This window comes from Mustela lutreola, chromosome 14 (genome assembly GCF_030435805.1).
Source record: "Mustela lutreola isolate mMusLut2 chromosome 14, mMusLut2.pri, whole genome shotgun sequence".
Taxonomy (NCBI): domain Eukaryota; kingdom Metazoa; phylum Chordata; class Mammalia; order Carnivora; family Mustelidae; genus Mustela; species Mustela lutreola.
In genome coordinates this window covers 749,520-774,734 of record NC_081303.1, presented here as the reverse complement: position 1 = coordinate 774,734, position 25,215 = coordinate 749,520, and the positions used below count along the sequence as shown (strand labels likewise).

Below are 25,215 nucleotides of genomic sequence, written 5' to 3'. Positions count from 1 at the left end.
TGGTTCGTTTCTACGGTGTGGATTTTTTCTTAAAATAGGAAGCCAAGGCATCGGGAAAGGAAGCATTTTGCACAAGGTCAAAAGCTGGCCAGAAATCCCGCAGGCCTCAACTTTTCTCTCGTAGCAGAATTTCTCCTGAGGGCCACCGCCGGAGCCCTGCGGAAACGCGCCTTCCGACCTCTGTACTTCCTGACCTTGTGAGCCAAAGGGTCTGTGAGCAGCAGCTCAATGCCGGGAGCCAGTCTGGCCAAGCTGCGGGCAGAGAGACTGTCTTGCGGAGCATGTGCACTTCCTCTACAGAGCGAGCGCTCCCACCGTGACCTCGACAGCCACTTAGCAGGGCTGGATCGCACAGAATCCAAGAAAGGCCGGCAGAGACCGGTTGCTGCTCATCTCTAATCTGCCGCACCGAGAAAAAAGAAGGTGTCTTCCCTCAGCGCATCACGGCCTCGGGCAGGTATTGTCCTTGCCACGGCTCTCACGCCATCACACACACACAATGTCCCACGAACACACACCAGGAAGCCGAGGGAGCGATGGGCAGCGAGATGACGTCTGCCCTTTGGTTCCCCTTCTTCAGCTGGTCCCGAATTTCTGGCAAGTTTGCCGTGCTTAAGAGGAAACACTCAGCTTCCAAATAAAGTTGACTTTCACCTTATCTGAACCGAGCTGGAGCTCAGGTCTGCTCCAGGACAGGCAGTGAGTCAGAAAATAACAATAATTTCGGGCTAATCTCCCTAACCCATGGGGCATGGCCCCCGTGCGCTGCCTTCCCGCAGTCTGTCCGGTGAACACGCAGGCAAGCTGGCTTCACCCCTGCACCTCTGCTGATCTCGGGAAATTGATTGAGTTGGCTGGGGAAAGCCGAGCGAGCCTGTCCTTCTGAGCTCTGCCATCAGCCCGCGCTGCCTCTGAGCAAAGACGGGCAGCCTCTCCGGCAGTCGGGGGCTCGCCGCCCTCGCCGAGCCCTCCCAGCCCAAGCGGGCCGGCGGAGAAACTCACCTGCCATTCTTGGTCACGATCATCTCGTTAGTGACTTCCTTGAATCTCTGCCAGAGAGGGGCATCCTCCAGGACGACCTGAAGCTGCTTCTCCGTAGGGTCGCCTTTCTCCCTCCCGGCCTGTAGCTCACTTTCCACCACGTTGAGGAGGCGAGACACAGTGCCGTCGCTGCTCTTCTGGCTGCCTGGCTCGCTCATGGCCACAGGCCCCTCTCAAACTTGGCTGAGAAGCGTCACCTCTCTCCTGCCACCACCTCCTTCCTCCCCTCACTTGCCGGCTTTTCAAACCCAGCTGGGCAGTGTCTGGGGAGCTGGAGAGAAGATGCAGGGCCCTTGCCTAAGCCCCTAGCATGACACCCCTTAAAGTCTCCAAATTATACCACCAACCTGTTAAGCTCCAGTGGGGAGGGGAGGGAGGGGAGAGGTAGGAAGAAAAAGCCCTCTCTTAATTACTCATCGGATCAGGTGGGAGACGGCCCCGCTCTCCCATTGGCTGCCAGGCACAGAATAGACATTTAAGAAGAGTACTCCATCCAAATTATCAGGCTTTTATCTTGTTGTACCTGAAGAGGTCTAATCACTGTTTTGAGGACCATTTTCCCATTAATTAAAATTGTTCCAGGCCCAGACTGCAACAATCAGGCAAACCATGTTTGTGTATAAATCGTGGCATGCGGCACCTATAGGAAAAGAAGTCCTGGTGAGAACCGGCAAACTTGATGCCAAAGCGGCTTTCCGGACGCAGTCGAGAACCCAAACCCCGCCGCCGTCTAGCAGCCCCGGAGAGAAGAGCGTGCGCTGTGCCAGGAACAGGACAGCTGCGCCCGGGAGTGAAGGGGGGGCTCTGTGCACCCCCACCCAAGGATCAAGATCCAGAGGAAAGGAAAGTGGACCTAAGGTCTCCTCCTCCCCGGGCACCCCCCACTGCTCCTCTCCACGCTGAGGGATCCTATCCCGTGCACACGCACGCCTGCTCATCCCAAAGGCCCTCAGCGTCTCTGGCAAATGGGACTCTGAAGCTTGTCCTTCCTCCCTAGAACCCAAATCCCCAATTTGCCTTTTTCTAGCCCTCGCCAGAGAGGAAAAAAACTCATTTAGCATCATATTACTCTTTCTCTACAGAGGCATTCTTCCCTCCACGACTGAAAATAAGCTGCTGACATTACAATGCTGAGCAACTTTGATCCAGAAGGATCAGGAGGATCCAGAAGGGCCCTCTGGCTTTCCTGGTAGACAGTCCATGACCTACCTGGCATTCCAGGATGGATTCCCACATTCCCAGGTAATATACTACCAGCAGAAAATGCTTCTCTTACCCGTAACTCAGAGTAAAACCTGGGGAGATGCGGGAAAGGACAGGGGTCGCGCGCTCTACCTTCCCAACCCAGAGTAGACCCTGGGGGTTAGAGCTTTTCCCTCACTACAACCACAAGAGCATCAAAATGAAAAGGAAAAACAAAAGCAAAAATTAAAACATAAAGTGCACTGAGGAAGGACACTCAGTACTTAAAGTGTATTCGGGGCAGGAACCCTGGGAGGCTCCATGGGTCTAGCTTCTGGCTCTTAGTTTTGGCTCAGGTTCTGGTCTCGGCGTGTGGGATCCGGCCCTGTGTTGACCCGAGGCTCAGCACTCAGCAGGGAGCCTGCCTGAGAGTCTCCCTCTGCCCCCCAGGCTCGTGCTCTCTCTAAATAAACAAATAAATCTTTAAAAAAACAAAAGCACCTAAAGATACTCTAACTGTATGACCCAGCAATCGCTTTCCTTGGTATTCATCCAAAGTTGTTGAAAATTTATGTTCATACAAAAACCTGCACAAAGAGGGTTTTGGGTATTTTTTAGATTTTATTTATTTATTTATTTGTCAGAGAGAGAGGGAGAGAGAGCGCTCACACGTGCACAAGCAGGCAGAGGGAGAGGGAGAAGCAGGCTCCCCACCAAGCAAGGACCCTGATGTGGGACTCGAACCCAGGACCCTGGGACCATGACCTGAGCCGAAGGCAGTGGCTTAACCGACGGGGCCACCCAGGCATCCCACGGAGAGGTTTTTAGTAGCTTTATGCACACTTGCCAAAAGTTGGAAGCAACCAAGATGTTTTTTAATAGGTGAATGGATAAGTAAACTGTGGTCCATCCAGACAAAAGAATATTACTCACCACTAAAAAGAAAGGAGCTATCAAATATGAGAAGACATGGAAAAACCTTACATTCACACTTTAAGTGAAAGAAACCCATCTGAAAAGGCTACGTTCCAGAGCCTGTGGCATTTTAGAAAAGGCTCAACTACGGAGCCGGAGCGGGCGAACACTGGAGGTTGCCAGGGGCTGGGGAGAGAGAGAACAGGTAGAGCACAGGGGGCTTTTAAGGTGGAGAAGATACTCCGTAAGGTACCATAACGATGGATACACGTCATTCTACGTTCGCCCAAACCCACAGAACGTACAACACCAAGAAGGAACCTAATGAAAATCCTGGGGGCTGCCTGGGGGGCTCAGTCGGCGAAGCGTCTGCCTCCGGCTCAGGTCATGCTCTCGGGGTCCTGGGATCGAGTCCCAACTCAGACCCCCTGCTCAGTCGGGAGCCTGCTTCTCCCTCTCCCTCCACTCCTCCCCGTACTTGAGCTGCCAAATGAATAAAATTTTTAAAAAATTTTTTGAAATTAATAAAAATAAATAAACTTTGTTTTGAAAAAAGAAAGAAAGAAAACCCTGGATGTGGAGTAATGATGACATGTCATTGTAGTTCATCAGTTATAATAAATTTACCGTTCTGGTGCAGGATATTGATAGCAGAGGAGGCTGTGCGGGGGGTGGGGGGACACGGGGGCAGCAGGTATATGGAAATCTGTATCCTCTCAGCTCAATTTTGCTGTAAAATTAAAACCACTCCAAAAACTAAAATCTACTCAGGGCAGGCAGTGAGGGGGCATCTGCACATGTGACTATCCAGAATTACCAGGTAGGGTGCAGCGTAGTCACAGAAGTCTTTATATGAAGGAGCAAAAGGGTCAGAGCCAAACAGAGAAGGCGCAAGGAATGAAAGCAGGCATCAGAGAAGAAAGAAGCCACGCTGCTGGCTTTGGAGATGGAGGAAGGAGTTGCAAGCCGAGAAAAGTCAGAAGCATCTAAAAGATGGACACACAAGGAAATGGATTCTCCCCTAGAGCTTCTGGAAGGAACACCTGCCGACACCTGGCTTTTAGCCCCATGAAACAGACTTAAGACTTTGGACCTCCAGAACTAGAAGATAAATGTATGTTGTATTAAGACACTAAGTCTAGGGTACTTTGTTAGAGCAGCAATAAGAAACTAATACAAAGACGACGACACATCCAGCCAAGGAGAGATTTCAAGACGGTGCGGCTTAGGACCATGGCGTAAGCGTGGCTGGGAGCTTCCTCTTCCAAAGAGCGGGGGAGTAAAATCTGGCATAACTACACTGTGTTCCTAAAATAAAAAAACAAGCCATTTACCTGGAAGAAACTTTTCCCACGAATCTTTATAAAGAAAACACTGAGTAATATAGTGAACAGTGTTTCCCCAGACAGTCCATCATATCACTAAGATGAGGGTCCCTGCCTTCAAAGAATTAAACAACCTAAGATGGAGAAAAAGGCATCTGCCCAGAGAACTTTAATACCGAGTGTGCAAAGTGTTTTGGAAGTACCGATAACGGAGAAAAGTAGGAAATAATAGTTTTGTTTCTTGTCAGTTTCATCCCAAATCGTGAGCTCCTGAAAACCAGAGTAGCAGGTCAGCTCGAGAGTCTCTTCAACCTGGGGGCCCGGGAGAGGACGACTCTCAGGGAACAGCACATGCAATGGCCACCCAAGAGCGGGCCCCTCCCAGCATGGCCGGTGCACCCTCTCCTGGCCTTCACCCTGGCCTCTCTGGACAGCTGCTGCCCTCTCCAGGCAACACTTCCTCTGAGATCTGTCTTGTGTTAGATACTTCAGAGGGAACCACGTAAAACTGCAGCTACTCACCCTCTGTTTTACCTGAAAAAGACTAAACATCGATTTCCTATGGGTCAACCTGATTCTTGGGTTTGAAACTAATATAAAATGCCTTGACTGATATATCTAAATAATGCCATTTTACTTTAATTGTTCTCTAGTTATTATCTTATTATAAATGACTCTGAGAAACATAAGCAAGAAAATAAGAACCACCCACAATCTCAATACCCAGAGACAACTTCTGTTGACAAGTCTGGCATAGACATTTTTCACCTACAAATATACACATACTTTCTGCTTTATAAAGAAAAATGGGATTTAGGGGCACCTGGGTGCCTCAGTGGGTTCAGCCTCTACCTTCAGCCCAGGTCATGATCTCGGGGCCCTGGGATTGAGCCCCACATCAGGCTCTCTGCCCTGCGGGGAGCCCGCCTCCCTCTCTCTCTGCCTGCCTCTCTGTGTGCTTGTGATCTGTCTCTCTGTCAAATAAATAAATAAAATATTTTTAAGTGAAATTTAAAAACAGCATGGCAGATGGAACACACGCTTTTATATCTGCTCCCCACCAATCCCCTCTAAAATGGCTCCAAGGAAATAAAAAATGTGAACCCACGAAGCTGAAGCACACAGAAGAGGAAATGGAGGCAGGAAAGGGCTGTCAACCAAGGCTGGAAACTGACGAACTGGACGGCTGGGTGGTGACGGACGGGCAGATCTGAGAAAGCTAAATCTTGGCTCTGCAGGCAAAGGCCAGTGAGAAGCAAGCCAGTGTGTGCCACAGCACTCGGAAGTACATCACAGACACCTAAAATAGAGGGTGGGTACTTCCGGCTCGGACCAACCAGGAAAGGTTTAGAGAAGAAACAGTTAACTTGTAGTTAGAGAAGAAGGTTTAGAGAAGAAAGAGAAAGTTCAGAAGTTTAGAGAAGAAACAGTTAACTTTTTTGAGATCCCCACCCCTCCGCCAGGCAACGATCTCTCCCCTGTTGCAGCAGAAAACAAGAGACTGACTTTCAGAAGAGAGAGGGTCTGAGGGGATTGGTACTCAGAGACAACAGTCACTGACGGGGACAGCGGGGAGGACCATACTGAAAACAGAGGGCCAAGACACATGCCTTAGGTAACAGATCCGAGGAGTCCTCAGTGAAACGACCCATCCCCAGCCACTGCGGATGCCAGTCAGATGGGGGAAGCCGACGTGGGTGAAGCCCTGCCCATGCACACGGGCATCCTCAGCCGGAAATACAACCACACACACCATCAAATTTCAGACATGCCAGTCAGACCAAAGGAAAAAAATAAATTAAGGAAGGAATCTGAGGAAACAGAGACCATTCTGTCATCTCACCTCAGACTTGGGTCCTTTTCCAACCTCATTCAGGTTGTTGGCAGAATTCCGTTCCTTCTGGTTGAAGGACTAAGGCTCCTAGAAGCCACCACTCTCCATTACCATTTCAGAAAATTGTCCGTTTTCCTTTTTTCCTCCAGGCCAGCAGGAGAACATCTGTTGCTGCTTCATTCTGCTTTTAAGAGCTGAAATGATTCAGTCAGACCGACCCAAGATGATCTCCCTTATATTCAGCCACAGTCAAGTAATTAGGAATCTTAATTACATCTGCAAAGTTCTTTTTGCCATATAAGGTAACGTCATAACAGAGGTACCTCATCATCTTCAGAGGTCCTGCCGACACTCAAAGGGAGGGCATTACATGGGGCATGTCCACCGGAGACAGAAAGTTCGGCCGCCATCTTCAAATTCTGCCTCAGAGTACATTAAAAATAAACAAGCAAGAGAACAGTGGAAAATCTGAAGCAACTACAAACTACCAGGGAAAAAACAAGTTGTCCAAGAAAAAAGTGTAATCACAGCATACCGTGGCTTAACTGGAAACACAAGTAAGAACAAATATTAAATATTGATTTAAACAAAAATCATATTAAGATGACGAGCAAAGGAGAAATTTATATTTTAAGGAGAAGGGGCTGCTAAATTCTCATCTCCTATAGTGTGAAGATGGTAAATAATGTCTAAAGTTGAAAAAGCAAGAGAAAGCAGTATAGGTATGTCTAGAAATCCAGAAAAAACTGACAGAAATAACAGCAAAAAGAGAGGAAAGTGATCGCCTCTAGAAAAAGAGACGAAAGCATTTTCTTTCTTGTAGTAAGTTTTTAACCTTATGAGTAAATAAAACACTAATAAAATTTATTTCATAACCCAATTTTTAACAGTTTATAGGAATATTTTCCGATGTTATCAAATAATAGTTCACATTATTATCTTAAAGTTCATCAAACATTCCATCTTAGGAATGAATCATGCTACTTTCCCGATCTTCTACTCTTTTCTTTTTTAAGATTTTATTTATTTCTTTGTTAGAGAGAGATAAAGAGCACAAGCAGGCAGAGTGGCAGGTAGCAGCAGAGGGAGAAGCAGGCTTCCTGCCGAGCAAGAGGCTGGATGCGGGACTCGATCCCAGGACCCTGGGACCATGACCTGAGCTGAAGGCAGCCACTTAACCAAATAAGCCATCCAGGCATCCCCCTATCTTCTACTCTTAAATATTTACAGGCTCTCTGGGTTTCTTTTTTATAATTTTAAACAATTTGACAAAATTTTAGACAATAAATATTTGGGAACATCCATGATTATTTTCTTACACTGTATTCTCAGAAATAATGTTAGTTGATGGAACAAAATATGCTGAGCAATTCATATGCACTATCTCATTTAATCCTTGCAACAATTCTATAAGGTCAGTGCTATGATTATATCCATTTCTGGGTGAGAAAACTGAATCTGAGTGGTTTTAAGTAATTTGCCCACAGGCATCTAACCTGTGAATAGTAAAGCCCATACTGGAGCCCAAGGAGTGGTTTATTCTTTTAACCATTATGTTGTACCAAGTACTTACTAAGTACCTGGCACTGCACGATATGCTTTATATATGACCTCATATAATACTGATAACCTGGTAAAGAATCCTTGCCACCACCGGTTTTTTTTTTTTTTTAAACGGGGAGGGCACTCGGCTCTGAGGCATTACATATCCTGCTTATGACACGTACAAGGTAAACGGTAAAGCCATTTCAGTCCGAATTATCACTCCAAAGGCTATTGTTATTTTTATCTACTAGCAAGGGATCAATCATTATATATACTTAAAAAAAAAAAAAAAGGCTCAGAATCCTTCATGGAATGCTTGTCTTGCTCCGAGATAACATGCTACTCTGGCTTTCCATTAGAGTGTGTTGCTGAAAATTATCCTCTAAGAGCCACTCTTTTGCAACCCCGGCATATTTTATAAGTAGGGGTTCTGGTCAAACATCTTAGAAAACAAGTCACTCATCTGTTCTCTCTTCAAGTGTCTCTGCAGCACAATACTTTCCTAAAATGCAGAATTCAATCTTAGATAATACATGTTTCAATGTCACATCTTCATCATTTAAAAAGTATAACTTCATACCTGCATCTTGGGGCAAAATCACTGAACTAATTGTTTTCCTCCAGTGTCATTTGCCGTATTACTTTTTACCTAAAACCAACAGCTAGCTAGAAGACCCTCTATAATTATTGTGTATTATTTAATATACCAAGATGCGATGAGATAGAAACTGCTATTTAAGAAAAATCATTGTTTTTGCTTAACTATATGCTTTGAGAGGCATTATGATTTTTATTGAGCCCTTTTTAAGAGAAAACTAGTATTTTGTAAGTATTTTTTTCAAGAATATTTTTGTTTTTAAAACATATTGCTATCTTTGAGATGACCTAAAGGTATTTTGATGGAAAACACTGAAAAGTAATACCCCATTAAGAAAGCTAAAAATAGTTTCACAGGAAAATAATGAAAAGTAAAACTAGTAGCTTTTAAGTTATTATTATATGTAATAATTCTTCCTGGATTGGGGAATGCTGCACTTTCAACAAAGTATCAAAAAAAACAAAAAAGACACACACACACAACCAAAAAAAACTCAACACAATTAAAAATATATATACTATTCCTGATCTGTGAAGAAGTGATTTAATACCAGAATGGAGATGAGGGGGAGTCTGGGTGGCTCAGTGGGTTAAGCATCTAACTTCAGTTCAGGTCATGACCCCAGGGTCCTGGGATCGAGCCCCATGTCTGACTCTCCCCCAACCCATGTGCACACGTGCAATAAAATAAAAGGAGATGATGAACTGAGACATCACACAAAACCCTAAGCACCTAAAATCCTGGTCCCTGGGGTACCTGGGTGGCTCAGTGGGTTAAAGCCTCTGCCTTCAGCCCAGGTCATGATCTCAAGGTCCTGGAATCAAGCCCCGCATTGGGCTCTCTGCTCAGTAGCGAGCCTGCTTCCCCCCCTCTCTCTGCCTGCCTCTCTGCCTCCTTGTGATCTCTGTCAAATAAATAAAATAAAATCTTTTAAAAAATCAAATCAAATCAAATCCTGGTCCCCTGCTAGCTGTGGAGACAAGCACCCGTCTGGAGTGCTCAGCCACACGTGTCACAGCCACAGTCCACCGACAGAACCGCTGCTCTAGCTCTCACCAACGCTTCCCAGCAGGTGCAGCCCCATACTCCTCGTGAGGAAACAGATACACAACCACACAACCCTCATGCCAAAAACTCCTTAGAGAGCCTTTGAGGTGTTAACAGGAAGCTTGCTGTGTAAGTAATTCTGTTGTGAGTTCTATAAAAAAGCAGAGACCTCTTTCTGCAACAATTCACCTGCCCGAGGGTTTCATGTCCATCTGGATCTTCACTTATGGGCCTCCCTGGAAGTGGGCTTGGTGCAGGCTGTGTGCCCGGCACCACGTCTGACCTCCAGAGGCTCAGGCCGCAGGAGCCGGACAAGTCACCTGCAGGGCCGGTCCGGCAGGGGTCTGGCAGGGAGTCCCCCCAGGAGGAGGAGGAAAGGGAGAGCCAGGGACTCCCTCACGGAACAGGGGCGCTTGGGCTGGGGTTTTAAAGAAGAGCCGCTGTCTCGGGCACAGACGGAACGATACTCCAGGAGACAGAGCATCCGACAAGGTCAGAGGAATAAAAACACGGAGAGTTTCCGTAACATCAAGGTTCAGCCCCCAGAACATCGGACCCCTCGGGAAATGACAGTGGGCTCGGATGTGCGGTTTCCGTGAGTGAACGATTGTGGGTGCGGACTCACCCTGGTTATTATGACAGAGAAATGTGACCAGCATGGGAAACCCACGCCTCTGAGGATATTTCTTAGGACAAGTAAAAAGTAAAACCAGAAAAGAGATGGAGCTTAAATTAAAATGTTACTAAGGCAACAGTGAAGGTAAAACTTGAGCCTCCCCAACGAGGGGAGATGACTGGGAGTCAGCAAAACCTGCCACAGCCCGAGAGGAGTCGCAGGGTGATTCGGGCGGGTAGACAGGCGGAGGGCAGCATTGTGGGACGAGGGCTTTCGGTGGTGTAGCAGCCGGGTGGGAAAACAGGCAGGCAGGGGAGCCCTGGAGGAGGTGGGGAGGGTAAGGAGGGGAAACAGGAGAGACTCTGCAGGGGTGAGCCCTCCTGAGAAAGCAGGGTCCATGGAAGCTGCTGCCCTTAGTACGGCGGTCAAAGGAGAAAGCACGTGCATGGGTCACGCTCAAGCGGCTGGCAGGGGCCAGGCAGGGGACGGGACCGTCCCCCAGGACAGATCACGGAGGACAGCTGGAACGGGCTCCATGTTCCTTACAAAAGGGGCTTTCACTTCCAAGAAGGGTCAGCACAGCCTAGCTCTGAACCCAGCCTTGGACACCACCTGAATGTTCGGAACTGGGAGCTGGGCAAAGCAGATGCCCGGTTCCGGGACCTCTGGCCTTGAACACTGCTGAAGGGCTCAAAAGGGCAAGATGTTCCTCTCCTGCCTGATGACTCAATAAAGTTCTATCTCCCGGGCCCAGCAGCTGCCCGCCTGCCAGGCAAGGGGGGCCTTATTAATGAAGGTGTGCGGTCTGAATGACACCTGATAGCACTTCTGTGTCCCCAGGCACACAGCAGCCCAGGTCCTAGACTTAAAGGGCAGGAACTGAAAGCCGGACAAACTGAGCACTGGAGCCCCGAGCACAGCCACAGAATCCAGGTCTGCACATTCGGTGCCGGCAGCCTGCAGAAACCTAACACCTGCCTCCACCCGCCTCCGGGGGCCCCGGGAAATTAACACTCACCCAGGTATCGGTCATAATTAAACTGAACAAAAAGACAGCTGCTCTACCTTTCTTTTTTAATCATCAACATGCAGCCCTGGGGATTACTAGCTTTGGGGGGATTTAGGGAGGATTACTCTTTCATTAGTGTCTGGGGTCAGTTCCAATACGATGACACCACAGCCTGTTAAGATACCCTCTGAGGCCACAGTCCATCCGTTCCTATGTCTCAAAGGCTGGATCTCACAAAGCCGCTGGTAACACACCATTTCTCAGGTCCCCCATCAGCTGCACTTTTTCATCACAACAGTCCCCCAAAATGAATTCTGCTCTGAGTTTCTAGGGGTCTATGAGAATGTTGTTCCAAATCCCCACTTCAGTCTCTGACGATGGTAAGAAGGAACAGTACAGGGACCGGAACAGGAGTGTCCTCCGTGTGGACACAGCTGACAGATCTTTCCCTCCCTACACAGCTACCCGCCACAGATCCAGCACCTCTCCGGCAGCTAAATCGGGGACACCGACACACAGACGGCCGAGTGAAGGCTGGGCACGCCAGACACAGGGAAGTGGAAAGACTGATGCCCAGCCAAAGGTGTCAGAAGACATTCTCAACGTTGTGCGGCAGATAAACAGAATGTGTCCGGCTCAGTCTGCCGGCCTGCTCTGACCTCCTTTCCCTGTTTATGCTTCCACTTCTCCAGCGGTACTTCTCAAGGCTCTCCTCCAGGCGCTGTGCAAGGGGCCGGGGGTAGAGCCGCTGGCAGGAACAGATACGGCCCGCACCCTCGTGGAACAGTGTCGGCTAAGGACAGGGGCACCAGTCAGGGAGGTGAGAGAGAGCCTCCCAGAGGAAGTGAGGCCTACAAAATCTGAAGGACAGGTAGGCAGGAACTGGGCGAAACGGAGAGACACAGGGAGATGAAATCGCATACGCCAGGCCCACCAGGCCAGACAGCGTGACAGGGAAGAGACTAAGGAAGGAAGGTGGCCAGGGAGGCAGGGGCGGGACCAGATGAGACCATCCAGTCTGCTGGGTCAGAGTCGGAGACACTGCCTCATCCTAAAAGTGCTGCACTTCAAAAAGCCCACTCGCGTCACAATGCAGGGACTGGACTGCACGAGGGGACAAATCAGGGGCATTTTCTATCTCCAACGAGTGAGCGGTGACGTGGACGTCCCCGCACAATCTCTGAGTCACAAGGCCACGTCATTGCCGCACTGAACGGCAGTAACTTGAATCTAAAATGAGTCTAAATCGGCCTCCTTTGGTTCTTGGGGAGCAGCTCCAGTTCTCAGATTAAGAATCTGGGGTGCCAGCCTGTGTCTGCTTTCTTCCAGGGCTCCGGTCCTCTCCAGGCCCGGCGCCCCTCCCAGCCTGCCAGCCGGCTGCGTTCCTGCCGCCAAGACCGCAAACGCTTCTCTCCCGAACCTGTTCGCAAACCCTGGGGATCTGCCAACGACTTGCGGCTCTGTGCAGACTTCTCGGGGTGAGTCAGCGCAAGTATTCCCGGGATCTGGGTTCACAACTGCCGCCGAAGGCTGTTCTGCTCGGCGGACAATGCCTTCCCACCGCACCCACAGGAAGGTCCAAAGACCGTGCCAAGCTGCCGCCTGTGCACACTGAGCCGCTTTTCACTGGGCACTTCTCTAACTGCCGTTTTTTTGGTTTTTTAAAAGATTTTATTTATTTATTTGAGAGAGAAGGAGTGAGAGAGAGCATGAGAGAGGAGAAGGTCAGAGGGAGAAGCCGACTCCCCAAGGAGCTGGGAGCCCGATGCGGGACTCGATCCTGGAAGTCCGGGGTCATGACCTAAGCCGAAGGCAGTCAGTCGCTCAACCAACTGAGCCACCCAGGCGCCCCAACCGCCGCTTTTCTGCCCCAAAGAATTGTTTTGGTTTTCCTGCACTTTCATATCAGCTGCAGAATTTTTACTTTCGGGTGAACTTTGCACAGTCTATAAATTTCCCAATTTCACCTCGTACTTCCTCTTGAGCAACGTCTATGAAAATACTGACAGTGTCCATTTCAGCTTTGGTCGTCAGGGGACCCCACTACTTGACATGCTCCCTCCTTTCTTATTTAATCCACTCAACTCGTAACAAGTCACCAGCACAGTGTCTGGTCCCGCCCCTCCTCCCGGCCCACCTTCCTTCGCTGGTCTCATCCCTGCCACACTCTCTGGCCCGGTGGGCCTTGCGTATCCGGTTTCATTTTCCTGCATCTCTCCTTTTTGCCCAGTTCCCTCCTACCTGCCCTTCAGATTCCAGAGGAAGCCTCGCTTCTCCTCCCTGACTGGTGCCCCTGGTCCAAAAACATTTCTTTTTTTTTTTTTTTTTTTAAGATTTTATTTATTTATTTATTTATTTGACAGACAGAGATCACAAATAGGCAGAGAGACAGACAGAGAGAGAGAGAGAGGAGGAGAAGCAGGCTCCCTGCTGAGCAGAGAGCCCGATGCGGGACTCGATCCCAGGCCCCCGGGATCATGACCCGAGCCGAAGGCAGAGGCCTAACCCACTGAGCCACCCAGGCGCCCCCCAAAAACATTTCTATATACAAACTTGCTAGTGATTTTTTTTATATATATTGTCTCTTGGTTGACTGATTGTGTTATCTACCTTAAATCAAGCTCTCTGACTTTCTACATAGAAGCTAACATTTCCTCCTTCCTCATGAGTTAGCGGAAGGATGAACCTGACTCTAGAAAACAGAAGCGAGTTCTAGCCCACAGTTCAGAAGAAAGCTGAGGGACGCCTGGGAGGCTCGGAGGGTTAAGCGTCTGCTCAGGTCATGATCTCAAGGTCCTGGGATCGAGCCCCACATCGGGCTCCCTGCTCTGTGGGAAGCTGCCTTCTCCCTCTCCCTCGACCCACCGCCCCCCTGCTTGTGCTGTCCCTCTCTTTCTTTCTCTCTCTCTACCCCTCTCTCTGTGTCAAATAAAGAAATAAAATCTTAAAAAAAAAAAGTTGAAAGATTTTTGGGAGTTGGGGGGATGGGCAAAATGGGTAGAGATTAAGAGGTACAAACTTCTAGTTCTAGAACAAGTAAGTCACAGGGATGAAGAGTATAGCACATGCAACACAGTCCACATGTCATAATAACTGTATGGTGAAAAATGGTAACTCTCTTTACCACGTAAACATTTCCTAATGTATGTAAATGTCAAATCTATTCTATGCCTGAAAGTAACATTGTGTCAGCTACACTTGAACTGAAATTAATTAATTAATTTATTTAAATAAAGTTTTTAAAAAGAGACTTTGCCGGGGGGGGGGGGGGGGGTGGTGGTGCACCTGGGTGGTTAAGCATCTGACTCTTGATCTCAGCTCAGGTCATGGTCTCAGGGTCATGAGATTAAGCCTCTCGTGGGCTTCCGCTCAGCAGGGAATCTGCTCACCTCTCTCCCTCTGACTATCCCCCTGCTTGTGCTCTCTCTTTATTTAATAAATAAAAGGAGGAGGGACATGGAGAGAGAGTCTAAGACTTCACACTGAGTATGGAGCTCAATATGGGACTTGATCTCACCACCCTGAGATCGGGACCTGAGCCAAAACCAAGAGTCTGGTGCTTAACGGACTGCATCACCCAGATGCCCCAAAATAGAGACTTTCAATTACCCACTACATATCTATATCTAAATCTAATGAGAAATGTCTTTTATAATGAAAAAAATACATGCAGATAAATAAGGAACCAAACGAACAGGTTTTTTTATGTACAACTGAAGCATTTTACCTAAATTAAATGTAATGTTATCTTCTAAAACTAAATTCTGAAGCACAAAAATTCTAAGGCAGCCTAGCAAACTACTCCGGTTATGAGGAAAGTAGGAAGAATGAAATCAAATTTCACCCTGCATGCACAAACATATTCACAATACTTGACTATTTTTTTGTTTTCTTTTGCATCTGCTTTGATAGAACTTGAAAAAGATAGCATATAAAGGAAAAAATATAAGAGCTGAGCAAAAAAATTACACACACACACACACACAAAACAGCCAGGAAGAGAACCAAAATGGTCATTACGCTTATTAGTCAACTAGTCAAAAGCTTAAGAATTATAAAGAAACATAAAAGTCCATTTGAGGCAATGACAGAATCTCAAAAGTTAAGAGGACAGTATTTTTGTTTCCATTAATGGCAAACTAAAAATCCGGAACAAGTCCTCGTGCTGAGGACAAATATGTAATCTGAACAAAATATAATCATCTCCTTGAAGTCATCAGAGCACCAACAAGATGGCAAAGAACTACAAGGTCAGGACACAGAGGAAGATAGAGGCTAGGGAAGTGATCTGGGTGTTTGCAGTGCTTTTCCTGAGAAGATTTTTGTGATTCAAAAGCGGAGGCTAACAATCTCACAAGCATTTTGAAGGCCTTCTCAGTCTGGGGGGCAGGGAGCTTAGGGTGCAAAGAGGTCAAACAACAGATCTCTGGGTCGGCCCTTGAAGAGCCATGCCCCGGGTATAAATTGTCGCTGGAAGATTCCAGGCTTCAAATTATTTCAACTAAGCATTCTGCAAATGCAACACCAATGCCTATAATAAAAAGAGGCAAATAAGGTAAAAGACAGTAGGAAGGAACACCAGAAAAACCAAAGGACACTAGAAACAGAACTATAAGGCTTCAGATAATAGATTTGACCCATACGTGCTGACCACTATCAGGGAGGTAAAAAAAATTGTAGGGATTTTTCCACAGGAAACTGAAAACTATTCTTAAAAGAACTAAATGGAAAGTCTAGAACTAAAAATACAACTGAAAATAAGAACTCAGTATGGATAGGTTCAATAAGCTACTGGTCATAGCTGCAGACCACATCTACTAGAAGAGCCCGGGTACTGGCAACGAGGTGTGAGGAAACAGAAGAACTAAAGCACACAGAGAAGAGAGAGGGACAGACCATGTCAGAGTCCCAGAAGGAGAAGAGAAACAATGAAGCTGTAGCTGAAGGCATAAAGGCTAAGACCTCTCCAAAACTAATGAAAGACATTGAGCTAAAGGTTCAAGAAGCCCATCTTAAGACCCTAAGACGACACTGGCACCCCAGTACATCACAGTGAAATACTGAATACTAAGCACAGAGATGGAAAAAGGCAGACTGCCTTCAAAGACGCCACCAATTTTCATAAAACAGACTTCTTAACAGAAATGATGAAAGTAAAAGGACAACAGACCACTGAGAATGATTCTGGAAAGCTGGCACACTAGGAAGAACCAGAAAGCTGTCTTCCCACTTAGATAACAATCGTACTGGCAGAATCCAATTTAACTATTTTGGAATCCTGGAATCTGTTAAAGGCTTGCACCTTCCAAGGAAGGCTTGCACAGTAAACTGCAGTTTATTTCAGTGAATTTCAGCTCTCAGCACAGACCATCACCCATTGAATTTCAGCTCTCAGCACAGACCATCACCCATCTCCCACCCCTAGGCTCCTGACAGGCAGCCATGCACAGGTTCCTGGGGCAGCTACACACAGCTTGTGAAAGCGAATGTAGAAAGGACCCTGACCTCTAAATATTGGAGATCTGTGCTCTGGTGGCTTATTGCTGCTTCCTCACAGAAGTGCACACAGAGAAGTAAGCAGCCACTGCTGCTGCACACTCCCACTTACTGAAGCCCCACCCCCTCCACCTAAAGTCATTTCCAGGAGATTTAGAGGGCCAGTACCCTCTCCCCACCCACCTTCATTCTTTTTTTTTCCCCTTTGGGACCTGTACGTTAATAACTAAGACAAGCAAAAACAAGACATATACTGGGAAAAATAGGAAGTTCATGTCCAAGAAAAGGCTCAGAAACAACTACACCTCAGGCCTCTCCTTGGCGCAGACAGCCTACAACAATCAAAACAAAACAAAAAGCAAGAGATGCCTGGGTGGTACCAGCTGAGCATTCAGGTCTTGATCTCAGGGTTGTGGGTTTGAGCCCCTTTGGGTTCTATGTTGGACGTGGAGCCTGCTTACAAACAAACAGACAACAACAACAAAAACAGCAAGCCCTGAATAAGAGAGAAAACCTGATTCCCAGAGTTATCACATTATTATATTCAAATGTCCAGTGTTCCACCAAAAAAATAAATAAATAAATAAATAAAAATAATAAATCTCAAAGTCATACAAAGAACGTAAAGTATGGCATGCTCAAAGGGAAGAATTCAAAAGCATCTGTCCCTGAAAAAAACTTAATGACAAGTAGATTAGACAAAGACTTTAAAACAACTGTCCTAAAGAGTCTTGAACAATCAGGGCACCTCAGTGGCTCAGTGGGTTAAACATCTGCTTTCGGCTCAGGTCATGATCTCAGGGTCCTGGGATCAAGCCCCGGGTCAGGCTCTCTGCTCAGCAGGGAGCCTGCTCCCCCCTCCCCGACCCTGCCTGCTGCTCTGCCTATTTGTGATCTCTCTCTCTGTGTCAAATAAATAAATTGAATCTTAAAAAAGAAAAGTCTTAAAGAATCAAAAGAAGATGTGGAGAAAGTCAAGAAAATGTGTGAACAAAATGGAAATATCAATAAAAAGATAGAAAGCCAAAAAAAAAAAAAAAAAAAAAAAGGAGAAATCCTGGCACTGGAAAGTACAATATGGAAGTGAAAAATTCACTGAAGAGATTCAAAGGCAGATTTGAGTAGGCAAAAGGAAGAATTAGTAAACTTGAAGGTAGAACCACGGAAATTATCAAGACTGGGAAACAGAAAAGATTGAAGAAGAGTGAAGAGAGCCTAAGGGACCACTTGGATACCAACAATTTGACTAACATATGTACTGTGCATGTCCCGAGAAAGGGGCGGAAAGAATATCTGAAGTAATGATTGAAAACTTCCCCAATCTGATGAGCAGATATGAATAGGAACATCCAAGAAGCTCAATAAACTCCAAGATAAATGACCCATACCAAGACACATTATAATCAGACTTTCAAAGGACAAAGAAGTGAATCTTGAAAGCAGCAAGAGAAAAGTGAATCATCCCATACAAGGGAACCTCAGGAAAAGTATCTGCAGATTTCTCAACAGAAACTTTGGAGGCTAGAAGACAGGAAGCCAATATATTCAAAGTGCTAAAAGAAAAAAACTGTCAACTACTAAGAATTCTATAGCCAACAAAACTGCCCTTCGAAAGGGAGAGAGAAATCAAGACATTCACAGAAAAACAACAGCTGAGGGGTTCATGACCACTAGTCCTGCCTAGCAAGAATGCCCATGGGAGTTCTGCGAGGGGAAGCAAAAGCCCACTACTAGCCAATACCTTGAAACTGCATGGAGAAATGACACTTGACATATGAAAACCCAGGAGCAATTATGAAAGCGAATTTTGTTGTAAGAATGGTGTGTAACTGTATTCTTGTTTTCTACATTACTTTAGAGACCAATAAACTCCAACACATTTAAAGTAAAAAAAGGATTTCCATAAAAACTAGGATTACTGTAACTTTGGTTTGTAACTCCAAATCCTATTCTCTACTTAATTCAGGAGACTAATGCATTTAAAAGAATTTTTGTTTATGTTTGGGGGCACACAATGTATACAGAGGTGTGATGTTGTGACATCAATAACCAGAAGAGGTGGGTACCCAGCTGTAAAAGAGTAGTTTTAGGGTCTTATTGAAATTAAGCTGCTATACATTCAAATTACAGTGTGACAACTTTAGGATGCTAAATATAATCCCCATGGTAACCACAAAGAAATCACTACAGAATACACACAAAAGGAAATTAAAAAGGAATTTAAACATTTCATTACCAAAAAAATCAGTGAAACACAAAAGAAGATAGGAATGCAAGAAATCAAGGGCAAGAAAAGCTACAGGATCTATAGGAAAGAAGTAACGCAGTAGCAGAACTCTCTCTGATCAGAAATGACTTTTCATGCACGTGAACTGACCAAAGGAAAGAGACTGGCAATATGGACAAAAAACACATGACCCAACTCTATGTTGCCTACAAGACACTCATTTAAGATCCAGACACACCAACAGGTTGCAAATGAATGGATGGAAAAAGATGCTCCAAGCAAACAGTAACCAAAAACGAGTGGGAGTAGCTATTCTCATAACAGGAAAATAGACTATAAGTCAAAAAATTTTATAAGAGGTGAAAAGAAAACTATAAATAAAAGGTTCCATATGGCAAGAATATTTAACAATTATAAACATTTACACACCCAAAGACAGACCATCAAAACACATGACACAAAAACTGACAGAACTGATGAGAGTTCTACAATAATTGTTGGAGATACCAACGGCCCACTTGGAATAATGGCTGGAACAACCAAACAGAAATTAGGAAAACAAGGACATAAAGAACATAGAACAACTCAATCTAACAGACAAATACAGAACAGTCTACCCAAAACAACAGCATAAACGTTCTTTTCAAGTATACATGGGACATTTTCCAGGACAGAAGACGTTAGGCCACGGATTAAGTCTCAATAGATTTTAAGACGCAGATAACATACAAAGTATCTTCTCTCACCACAATGGAATGAAACTAGAAATCAAAACATAAAGAAAAATGGAGGCACCTGGGTGTCTCAGTAGTCAAGTGTCTGTCTTCGGCTCAGGTCATGATCCTGGAGCCCCAGGACTGAGCCCCGCATCGGGCTCCCTGCTCTGCATGGACTCTGCTCCTCCCTCTGTCACTTACCCTGCTTGGGTTCTCTCTCTCCTCTCACTCTCTCTCTCTCTTGCAAATAAAATCTTTAAAAACAAAAAACAAAAGGAAGGAAAACTCACAAAATTGTGAAAAAGAAACAACACAGCTTTAAACAGCCAATGGATCAAAGAATAAATCCTGAAGGAAATTAGAAAATACTTAGAGATGAATGAAAACAAAACACAATATACCAAAATTCATGGGATGCAGCAAAAGCAGTGCTAAGGGGGAAATTTATAGCTATAAATGTTCACATTAAAAAACAAGATCTCAGGGGCGCCTGGGTGGCTCAGTGAGTTAAGTCTCTGCCTTTAGCTCAGGTCATGATCTCAGGGTCCTGGGATCAGGTCCCACATCAAGCTCCCTGGTCGCAGGGAGCCTGCTTCACCCTCTCTCTCTGCCTGCCTCTCTGCCTACTTGTGATCTCTGTCAAATAAATAAATAAAAAGTTAAGAACAACAACAAAAACACAAGATCTCCAGACGCCTGGGTGGCTCAGTCAGTTAAGCCACTGCCTAGGGCTCAGGTCATGATCCCAGGGTCCTGGGATTAAGTCCCGAGTTGGGTTCCTTGCTCTGCTGAGAACCTGCTTCTCTCTCCACCTGTGCCCGTCGCTCTGCCTGCTTGTGTGCACTCTCTCTCTCTCTGGCAAATAAATATTAAAAAACAAGATCTCAAATCAGCAACCTAACTTTACATCTTAAAGAACTAGGAGAAAAACAACCTAAACCCCAAGCTAGGAAAAGGAAGGAAATAAACAGAACGGAGATAAATAAATTAAAAGAAAAAAAAATCAATAAAACAAAAAGTTGGTTCTTTGGAATGATCAAAAAAAACTGACAAACATTTCACCAGCTGAAATAAGAAAAAAGACATAAGATCTAAATTACTATGAGCAGAAATCAAAATGGGAGGCATTACTATCAGTGCCACAGAACTAAAAAGGATTCTGAGCATGCTATGCAGTGACATACCAAAAAACGGATGATCTAGTTGAAGTAGACAAATTCCTAAAAACACAAAATGTCCTAAAGCTAAATCATGAAGAAATGAAAACTAAGAGTAGGCCCACGACTAGTACGACAAAAGCACACTCACAAACCTCCTGCCACGGGGGCCTGGCTGGCTCCACCTCTCCTCGGCGGCTCCCATCTCAGGGCCGGGATCGAGCCCTGCCTCGTGAGGCTCCCAACTCAGCGGGGCGCCCGCTTCTCTCCTTCACCCTCTTCCTCTGCCCCTTCTCTCGCTCTTCCGCGCTCTCAAATAAATCTTTAAAGAAAGCAAAAACCTCTTGCCGAAGCAAGTCCTGGGCCTGGTGACATCACTGGTGGGTTGTGTTGTTAGGGTCTGTGATCAAAGGAACGAGACGGATACAAAGCGAAGGTCAAGCAAAACTTTATTTCACGCCAAGCATCAAGAATCAAACTGACCGGTCAGAGCGATCTCTTAAAAGACAATGACGATGATCACAACAAGGTCACTTCCAAGAAGGCCGCTCTGGACGAGGCTGCTCTAGATGAGGCCGCTCCATGATCGGAGCCGCTCCCAAGAGGCCACCCCCAAGACGAGGCTGCTGCTCGATGAGGTTGCTCCCCGGACAAGGCCGCTCCCAAGAAGAGGCCATTCTAGACAAGACCGCTTCCCGGAGGAGGCTGCTCCCCACGATGAAGAGGCAATGATGACAGCGACGAATGACAAGGAGGACAACCCGGACGACACAGACTCTGCTCCCCATGATGCCACTCTGGCAAGGCTGCCACCCAGAGGAAGCCACCGCTGTGGACAAGGCTGCTCGTGGCTCGGGGTGGCGAGGCACTTTGCGGCGAGGCTGCTGGCGGCTAGGGGCCGTTGGCATCTCAGGGCCGCTGGCGTCCAGGGGCTGCAGGCGTCGGGACCGCTGGTATCTAGGGGCTGCAAGTGTTGGGGCGGCTGACCACTGGACCGCCGGTGTCTCGGGACTGCTGTCAGCACAACTGCTGGAGGCTGCAGCTTGGGGCTGCTGAAGGTGGGGGCGCTGACAGCTCAGGGCCGCTGGAAGCTGCAGGCGGCTGAAGGTTGCAGGTGGCTCGGGGCCGCCGGAGGCAGGACGGCTGCCGGTGGTTATAGCTCTTACAAGAGCTGTTACAACGCCACTCCCCGGACTCTTCCGCTTCCACCAACTCCTCCTTCTGCTCTCTCCACAGCTCTCCTGCTCTCCTGCGAGCCTCGCACAGCGACCTTTATGCGGTTGGTTGAGCCCCGCCCCTACACAGGCGGCCAATCGGATCCCTATTCGCTCTAGTGGATATACACGCGCCGCACGGATTGGACATCTCCACCCGGCCTGCCCCGCCCCTACATCCGGGGTCCACAAGCACGTTCCTTTGGGAGGGGCGGGCCCTCACAGCGTGGGACTGTTAAGGAATGAATTCTGGGAAATTCTCCCAAAACCCTGGAGAGAGGGGAAGGCTTCCGCACTTGTCCCGTCGGGCCAGAGACCGCACCAGAGCTGCCGACCGAGCTCCGTCGCGAACGTCAGGGCGGGAACCCCCGAAGGTGCGAACGACCCGGATTCGGCAGCGCACGAACGGACTGGGCGTGATGATTCGGATTGTTCAGGCCGGTTCGGCGAGGAAAGCCCCGTGAACACCGCTCACGGCAGGACGGAAACACGCAACCGTCACAGCTGACGCAGAAACGGCGCCTGACGAGGCTCGACGCCCCGTCGGGACGAAAACACCCGAGAACCACGGCTCCCGGCGCAGACGGCGGGGGAGACCGCGGCGGGGCACGTCACGCTGACGTCATTACTCGTGCGCGGGCCTCGGCGAGCAGCGGCGGAGGGAGGAGCGGCCCCGCCGAGCAGGGAGCCTGACGCGGGGCTCGACCCCGGACCCTGCGACCCTACCTGAGCCGCAGGCAGCCGCCTGACTAGGGGCCGCGCAGAAGCCCCGCCATGGCCGGATCCACGGCACCGAGCGGGAGACTGCAGGGGTGTCCGTGGAGGGTGGCCCGACAGCAAGCAGGGGACTCGGACCCCAGGGACTCCGCTCCGTCCCGGGAGCGACCGTCGCGCCGTCTGCGACTACACGGATGGCCCCGGGGACGCGGCGCTAAGCGGGGCACGTGGCAGACGAACGCGGCCGTCGCACGTCCCCGTGGGTCGACGACACGGGGTCCCGGGGGCGCGGGCGCCAGAGGCGGGCGCGGGGGGCGGCAGGAGCAGCCCCGGAGCGCGGGCGGCGAGCGCTGCGGGGCGCGTGGAAAGGCGCTGAGAAGAAACCGCGGAGGTCCCGTCCAAGGAAATGAGGATTTTTACCTTCCGTGTCCTGACGCCTGCGAGAGGCCGGAGGTCGACGGCACTGGCCGCGGCGGCCACTCCGCGGCGTGTGGCGGTGAAGCCCCGACGGCGCGCTGCCTCAGGCCGCGTGTGAGGAAATCCCCGCAGAGCTCGCGGCCGCTGGGCCGCAGGCGGCGGCGGCGCCCGGCGCGGGGACGAGCGACGCGCTACTTCGTGACCCAGGCGGCGACACCGACCCGTTGAGATAATTCACTGAGCCGCACATTTCCGTGTTGCATATTTTATGTTTAAAATGGAATTGTTACAGCGAGCCGAATGGAAGAGACCGTGAAGTACACACCGCGATGCGCGGCCTCTCAGACTGACAGGACGGACCACCTCGGTTCGGTTAGAACCTGAACGGCACCTCGACCGACGTGGCATTTCTAGAACGTTCCACCAACTGCTGAACACATTCCTCTCAAGCATACCTGCGACATCCAGCAAGACCGAAGGCAGGCGGGGCATAAAACAGGTCCCGGTAAGTGTTAAAGGGTTAAAATCCCTGAGGATGCGCCCTCCGGGGCGTCTGGGCGGCTCGGCCGCCCCGTCTGCCTGCGCTCCGCTCGGTCCGACCCCAGGGTCCTGGGACTGAGCCCAGAGCGGGCGCTCCCTGCCCAGCGGGGAGCCTGCGTCTCCTTCTCCCTCGGCCCCTCCCCCTCACCTCGTGCTCTTTCCCTCCCGAATGAATATGTTCTCTGACTACACCAGAACTGTACTGTGAGGGCCTGCCGCTCCCGAGGAACGTGCTTGTGGAGCCCGGATGTAGGGGCGGGGCAGGCTGGGTAGAGATGTCCAATCGGTGGGGCGCACCTATAGCCACTAGAGTGAATAGAGATCCGATTGGTCACCTGGGTAGGGGCGGGGTTCAACCAACCACATAAAGGTCGCTGTGCGAGGCTCGCAGTTGAGCTGTGGCGGGAGCAGAAGAAAGAGTCCAGGAGAACGGAAGAGCCCGCCGACTGGAGGAGCTGGAACAGCTCTTGTAAGAGCTATAACCGCTGCCGGCAGTCTCCAACCTCCGGCGGCCCCGAGCCTCCTGTAGCTTTGAGCCGCCTATGGTTCTGCCTCAGGCAGCCCTGGGCTGCCATCTGCAACCTCCAGCCGCCTGCGGCCCTGAGCGGCCGCCTGCAGCTTCAAGCAGCCTGTGGTTCCACCTCTGGCGGCCTCGAGGCGCTCTCTGCAGCCGCCAGCCGCCAGCGGCCCCGAGCTGCCTGCGGCCCCAAGCCGCCCACAGCCTCCAGCTGCCTGCAGTACCACCTGTACCGCCTCTAGCAGTCCCGAGACCTAAGCGGTCCAGCTGTCTGCACCTGCAGCCCTGAGAAGTCAGCGGTCCTAAGACCAGTGGTCCAGCTGTCAGCAGTCCCAATGCCTGCAGCCTCGAGACACCAGTGGTCCCGAGATGCCAGCAGCCCTGAGATGCCAACGGCCCCCTACCCGCCAGCAGCCTTGCCACAAAATGCCTCACCACCCCGAGCCACGAGCAGCCTTGTCTGCAGCGGTGGCCTCTTCTGGGTGGCAGCCTTGTCAGAGTGGTGTCATGGGGAGCAGAGTCTGTGTCATTGGGGTTGTCCTCGTCATTGTCGCTGTCATCATTGCCTCTTCATCGTCGGGAGGGTGGGGGGTGGGGAAAGGCAGGGGAGGAGGGGCACAAAAGGGGAGGAGCTGGTGAGGACAAAGAGGGGAGGGCAGAGGAGGGAAGGCTGGGTGGTGAGCAGGGACTGAGGAGGTGGTCCAGAGGGGGGCGGCAGTAAACAGTAAAAAGGAAAAAATGAAAATACTTTGAACTTTTTTTTTTTAAAGATTTTATTTATTTAACAGCGAGAAATCACAAGTAGATGGAGAGGCAGGCCCCCTGCTGAGCAAAGAGCCCGATGTGGGACTCGATCCCAGGACCCTGAGACCATGACCCGAGCCGAAGGCAGCGGCTTAACCCACTGAGCCACCCAGGCACCCCTACTTTGAACTTTATTACAATGAAAATACAACATACCAAAATTTGTGAGATGCAACTAAAGCCATGCTCAGAAGGACATTTATCATGTTAAATTATATAGAAAAAATATCTAAAACCAATTACTTAAGCCTTTACCTTTATTATAAAGTATAACACATCATAAAAGTGCACATATGAA

General features: G+C 48.7%; 1 protein-coding gene across 1 annotated transcript in view; it reads right to left on the bottom strand.

Moving 5' to 3' along the window:
• Positions 1 to 24,832, bottom strand: part of TBX19 (T-box transcription factor 19) — a 46,120-nt gene extending 21,288 nt beyond the window's left edge. Inside the window, exons 1-2 of the mRNA XM_059145479.1 lie at positions 23,512 to 24,832; positions 1,003 to 1,681 (exon numbers count right to left, since the gene is read on the bottom strand). Of these exons, the coding sequence (XP_059001462.1) occupies positions 1,003 to 1,199 (197 nt within the window). The 5' untranslated portion in view covers positions 1,200 to 1,681; positions 23,512 to 24,832. The remainder of the gene's footprint in view (positions 1 to 1,002; positions 1,682 to 23,511) is intronic.
• Positions 24,833 to 25,215: the final 383 nt, after the last annotated feature.